This window comes from Rhipicephalus microplus, chromosome X, assembly GCF_043290135.1.
Source record: "Rhipicephalus microplus isolate Deutch F79 chromosome X, USDA_Rmic, whole genome shotgun sequence".
In the NCBI taxonomy this organism is placed as follows: domain Eukaryota; kingdom Metazoa; phylum Arthropoda; class Arachnida; order Ixodida; family Ixodidae; genus Rhipicephalus; species Rhipicephalus microplus.
In genome coordinates this window covers 423,370,642-423,376,165 of record NC_134710.1, presented here as the reverse complement: position 1 = coordinate 423,376,165, position 5,524 = coordinate 423,370,642, and the positions used below count along the sequence as shown (strand labels likewise).

At 43.2% G+C, this 5,524-nt stretch overlaps 1 protein-coding gene across 2 annotated transcripts; it reads left to right on the top strand.

The window, feature by feature from the left end:
- Positions 1–531: 531 nt before the first annotated feature.
- LOC119161714 (uncharacterized) lies at positions 532–4,161 on the top strand. Of its 2 annotated transcripts, none has more exons than XM_075880349.1 (4): positions 532–717; positions 1,287–1,309; positions 1,809–1,850; positions 3,747–4,161. In XM_075880349.1, the coding sequence occupies exons 2-4, from the start codon at positions 1,295–1,297 to the stop codon at positions 3,963–3,965; spliced, it is 276 nt and encodes a 91-aa protein (XP_075736464.1). In that variant the 5' UTR covers positions 532–717; positions 1,287–1,294; the 3' UTR covers positions 3,966–4,161. The 2 variants fall into 2 exon arrangements, with proteins under 2 accessions (XP_075736464.1, XP_037270136.1); XM_037414239.2 differs by having other exon boundaries at positions 617–774.
- The last annotated feature ends 1,363 nt before the right edge of the window (positions 4,162–5,524 follow it).

The window sequence follows — 5,524 nt, the reverse complement described above, 5'->3', positions numbered from 1 at the left end:
TCGTTGAAGTGGGATTGAAATAGGATCTGTAAAATGTTTCATTTTGACCAAACAAGCTTCCACCATATTCTCAGCTTAATACACTGCATACTTTTTGTCCGTACGGTACGCGGTGCTAAATTGCTGAGAAATATAAAAGTGAAAGCTCGTATCCGGGTTGTTATGGATCCGCGTCGTCTTTTAACGTTTCCTTTCGAAATTTAACCGGTGTCACTGTGTCGTCTTTCTATTTTTTCCCCTTTGCTTCCTTCCTTCTTTCTGATGATCTAGGAACTGACCATAGCGTTGAATGACCGAGCCGCGCGCCATATTCCTCACGGAAGCGAAACGTAAACGCTTGTTTGCGTAAAGGGGAATTCCCGACGGGCACGTCTCTCTCGCCAACTCGTCGAGGAAACCAAAGCCATCTCGACAACGTCGGCCCGATCCTTTCACACGCGTTCGGGGTGGAACTCTTGCCCTGCTGCGAGGCAACTGTCCTCCGGATTCGTCCGGATGGGCCGCCGATGCGTTTCAATAACGGAACCAACAAGAGGTGACGCGACTTCGCGAAATCAAAAGAAAGCGAAAGCCCGAATGTAATGAAGCCCAGTCCCTTACCCTTCCCACGGCCGTCTGTACGGAACGCTTAATAGCATAAATGCCGGAGCATCGTTCGTAAGTGAGCCATTCGCTCCTTCACTGCCAACCCTTGTGCCTTGGAAAGTCCTCTCTTAGGTGGGTGTTCTGCAAACATGTGCCGTGTATCGCTTTGCGTTCTCGTCGTGCTCGTTGGTGAGCTTTCACTTCATTCGTTCCTCCTTCTTTATATGTCCCGTAAACAGCACAGTCTCCTAAATATTGGTTGATTTGAAGAATACCATTGATTTTTGACGATCAACGCTTCAGCGCATGCTCCTGCATTGTGCAGCTATAGTTTCGTGCTTCTCTTTAGACCCGAATATTGAGAACCAGAGTATCGAATTTAAGGTGTCATTTCTTTCCTTATTGCGTTTAGCCTCTTAAGCACTACATGCATTAGACGCAACAATAGTACCTGCGTTTTGTACTAATACTGAAAAAATATGGTTGCGTAATTTTTGCTTGTAACCACTACATATCTCTCCGCTTGTGTTTATGTATAGCAATAACTTTCTGGGATGCAAATATTTTGAAAATAAGTTTTGCATTTAACCACTTATACGCCCCGATCGCCATAATAATTGTGTGCTTACCTTTGTCTTCAGTGTTGTTTATGAAAAAAACTACAAATTATTTTTTCGCTCTTTCTTTTCATATTTCTCAAGTTGTCACCATGGTTGTAGCGCAGGTGAGAACAATCTTGTTTAACTTATAATTATGCTTTCGACTTAGTAACTTTTAATTTTATAAGCCATGCTATAAGGTTTTATGGGTATAACAATTTTTATTCCAAACCTGATATTGATGAGTCAATATAGATTTAACTTGCCGAATCTTCCCAGTGTTCTCTGGCGAAGGTCGCATTGAATGGCTGCAAATAACTTTCGCTATAAATATTCTCTAAAGGCCACCCGAGACCAACCGGGTTTTTTTTCTTTAGTTTCTCCCACAACTACCAGTGGTAACTACGACCGCAAGTATCCTGGCCACTGAGCACGTCCAACACAATAGTACTTATTAAAACTCCAAACTTAACCTGTCGATAGTGAAGGGAATAATTGCAAAAAAATGAAACATTGTGAAAAAATATCAAAACTTGTGCGCACTCTCAGCGCGTGAAAGTGTTACGCTATTCCTCAATAGCTAAACGACAATCATTTTCTTTTACTCAATGTTGTGTTCAACAGGGAGGACGTGCGAATTTCAATTTCAAGCCCGATCCACCTCGGGTAAGTGCTCGAAACGTGTGAATCTAATGCCTTTTTCGCGACCACAGTTTAATTATTTATTTAAACCAATGGTTATTAAGATGTAATGCTGTAATGACCATGTATGGAGAACAGAGCGGCGTTAGTAGATGTAGAAACCATTATTTGTTGCAGTTGTTCTCAGCTAAAGGAAGTAACCATTCATTTAATTGGGCTATAGTCGAGACGATGGGCTGGTGAGACAGGTGAAAGACGACCAGCATTTTGCTCGCATCATCTAACTGCCTGTCAGCTCTCTTCACAGTAAGAAAACATGAGCAGAAAAAAGGTCGTTGACGGGGACAGCCAACGAATCTGGTGTAAAAATCTCGTTTGCAAATTGTATGGATCTTTTATTTACATCTCATTCTAAGTCACGGACCATGATAGCTTAACATGCAGTGCTCGCCGAAATTTCCAAATGTAAACTACTATTTCCATGATGTGCACGATCTGATTACAAACGTTATTTTTCTGTATAACTGACGACAACATTTTAGAATGTTTTGTTGCGTGCAGGTGCGTCTTGAGCTTAGCGTTTGCAGCAAATGTTTTCGACCGGTCACACGCAGAACCGGGACGGCAACAAATAGTCGCTACCTTTATAAGGCACGTCGTATAGTGGAAAACTATTGCTTAATTCTCACCTCGTCTTTTTTTTAAACATGAATCTAAACCTTAGTATTCAAACCTTCTTGCTGATCGAATCGCGGCCACCGTGTGCTGGATTCGAACCCACGCCCTCGTGTTTAGCAGTGAGGCAGGACAACCGCTAATGAATGTGCTTGTTAAATTATTATTTTAATCGCCATGAAGTCAAGAACAATAAATAATTATTATTTTTAACTGTGACGCAATCTTTTTTTTTATACTAGTAAAACATTTTTAAGCTCGTGAAGCAGTCATTTTTTTTAATGCTTCGGTCACCATATATGTGATCACATCTTTCAGCTTGCATGTTACTAATAGCAAATTCTATCGAGAGAACAGGCGAAGAGGAGCAGGACAATGAGGAGTTGGGAGCAGATCACTCAGAGCAGGGCCACTCGACCGGCCAATGGAATACGCCGTGCTCCCGGAGGGCAGGGGAGAAAGTGGCAAGTGGGGAAACTGAAATATTGCAAGCCCCGGCATATTCTTTGAGGGTCAGCAGCAAAATACGTGTGAAATCGGTTAGCCACATGTTCTTCATTATCCTAATACCTAGTATGTTTGTGCAACGACCCATTTGGCAAACGTCCAGCTGTCATAGTAGCCATCCGTACAAAACAGCGGTGTCAAACTACACATGGTTGCTGCCATTGCAGCCGCAATCGCCGGCTTAAGAAGAACTCAGAAATCGTGACGTTCAAGGGCCACATGGCTCGTCATACTGCACCTACTCCGCTTTTCAGGCGAGAGCACTGCGAACTGCTTCTGGCTGCTCTCGGCGCAGCTAAAGCACTCTCGCTCTAACAATGCATGGCGGTGCTCCTGCACCCGTTCGACCACTGAAACACGCCGGCTCTAAAGAGCACTTTCAGCGTGCTTTTGGGTGCTCCTGCTCTTCCAATAGGATTCGTCGTAATAATCTATAGCGGTGAATTGACACGAAGGTTTTTCAGTAACAACCAAAGTTTCCTGTTGGCGGCTCATCTTCGCTCATAATTTGTCCGACATGACAATTGGCTGGAGAGAACGGCTGGCATCCATCATAATCTTGTGTCGTTACGTAAGCTTTCTGTTTAATTGATAATAACCAATGTTAATTTGAAGTACTATATCACTTCGGTACCTTGTAGGCAAACCTTACCTCTTCTTCCTATACATGGCAAAATCAAGAACCACTCCAGAGCCTCCAATCTGTTCACTGACCTCGTGCATCTCATTTTTTCACAGCATCGCCTGAACGTGTTCGGATCGGCGTCGGGCAACAGCGGTCGCAACTTCAACGCCAACGTGGGCGCCCGCGGCGAGTACGACTTGCACCGCTCTAAGAACGGCGGCCGCATTACCGGCTACGCCCAAGGATCGATGAATTTCGGCCGCTTCGACGGCCACTCGTACCGAGGAAAACCACAGGGGGAGGTCGGAGTTAGAGCCCACATACCGTTCTGAAGAGGACGTTTCATAGTGGTTACGATGACGGAGCCTACTTCTGTGTATGAACCATACAAACGTTGCTGCAACACGCAAGAACGATTAAAGGATTTGTGTTCCAAACAACGGGTCTTCAAAAACTTTGCATGTGCGCTTTTGTTTGAGACTTGTTTTTCTTGTCTACTTTTACTAATAAAAATGGGAAGAAACACTTTGCACGCTTTATGACTCCAAAACGCAGGAAACTGGCACTTAGAATGACAGTAGTCTAAATTAATCGCCGATGACAACGGTGGCTGAATGAATGTGCGGCATTTCGCTTCCAAGCATAAGGTCATGAATTTGATTACAGGCCAATAAGTCCTCATCATCACGAGTCAACGACATTGATGACTTGAAGTCTCGTGACGATTTGTATGCAAGGTCCGTTTTTTAATGCGTTTATGAGTGAGCGCTCTGTTGCAGCATTATTCATGATAACATGCATGGTGATATAGCAACACATACTTAACTTCAGAAAAAAAAGAAATGGTAGCAAGGTTAAGATAGATCTGTGTCTCACCGAATGCATCGTGCTAACAGTAATAATCTGTCATCAAACTCAACAATTCCTGTTACCTTTGCGAGCGAGAACGCAACCGGTTTCTCGCACCAGGCGGTAAGGTAAGCTGATATTCCAAAGCAAGGCAGAAGGCTGATAGTAAAGCCAAAGTTCCAGCCAGTTCAGCCACCTTCTTAAATGCACTATATAGAAAGAAAACCTGCTGGTTCACTGCAATCAAAATAGTGAACGGCTGGAATATTGATGAGAGAAAACAACGGTTGGTCAGGTGAAAGCCTGTCGGGTTTCGCAAGATGTGGTCTGAGTGATGTTCGGCAGAAAACTTGTTCTGATAGTATCGTTTCTCGTATGAATTCCAAACTTGGTTTATATAATATTCAAACGCGTTTGTGTAAACTGTTGAAAGCTCAATATTATTATTGAAATTTTTCAGCCAAATACGCATCCAGAAACCTTGCCAAAATATTTTATGAAAGCAGTTTTTCTCTTGAAAGATTGCGCTATGTTTGCATATATTGGTAAGGAATACTTACCCTACGGGAACTTTATTTCAAGCTAACAAAAAAAAATACAGGAGATGAGCGAAGTTTTGAGAGAGATTTTTATGATGAAGAACTGGTGGGGCAAAGCCTGAAACTCGGCATGTAAACAATAGTGTTTCCACTCCATGAACGTCGTCGGAAAATTGAGTCGGCATGCAGCTTACCCTAAGGAACTTCTTATTTACATGTTCAGTTTAGTTCCCCGCGGCATGTAGGGAAGAATGTTTTGAGCTGCCGTAACGTCAGCCAGTAACGTCAGAATAGCCAAAAATCCTTCTTTTGCGTTGCGCGCATAAGTGTCGTGCTCACGAAGGTGGTAATTTAGACACCTTCCTGTTTGGCCTACATAGCATTCCCGGCATGAAAGCGGAATACAATAGATGACATTGTTGATGCATTGTACTAATTGTTTACCATGCTTGATAATGCAGAGGCGTTTATTTTTTTGGCACAGGACGGGTAGCACGCGAAAG

What these genes read in the sequence shown, in the direction of transcription:
- LOC119161714 (XM_037414239.2), top strand. Translation starts at nt 735, where the DNA reads ATGTGCCGTGTATCGCTTTGCGTTCTCGTCGTGCTCGTTG. An exon ending in CGTTCTCGTCGTGCTCGTTG is followed by an intron (nt 775 to 1,286) that starts GTGAGCTTTCAC and finishes ATATTTCTCAAG; the next exon opens with TTGTCACCATGGTTGTAGCG. An exon ending in TCACCATGGTTGTAGCGCAG is followed by an intron (nt 1,310 to 1,808) that starts GTGAGAACAATC and finishes TGTGTTCAACAG; the next exon opens with GGAGGACGTGCGAATTTCAA.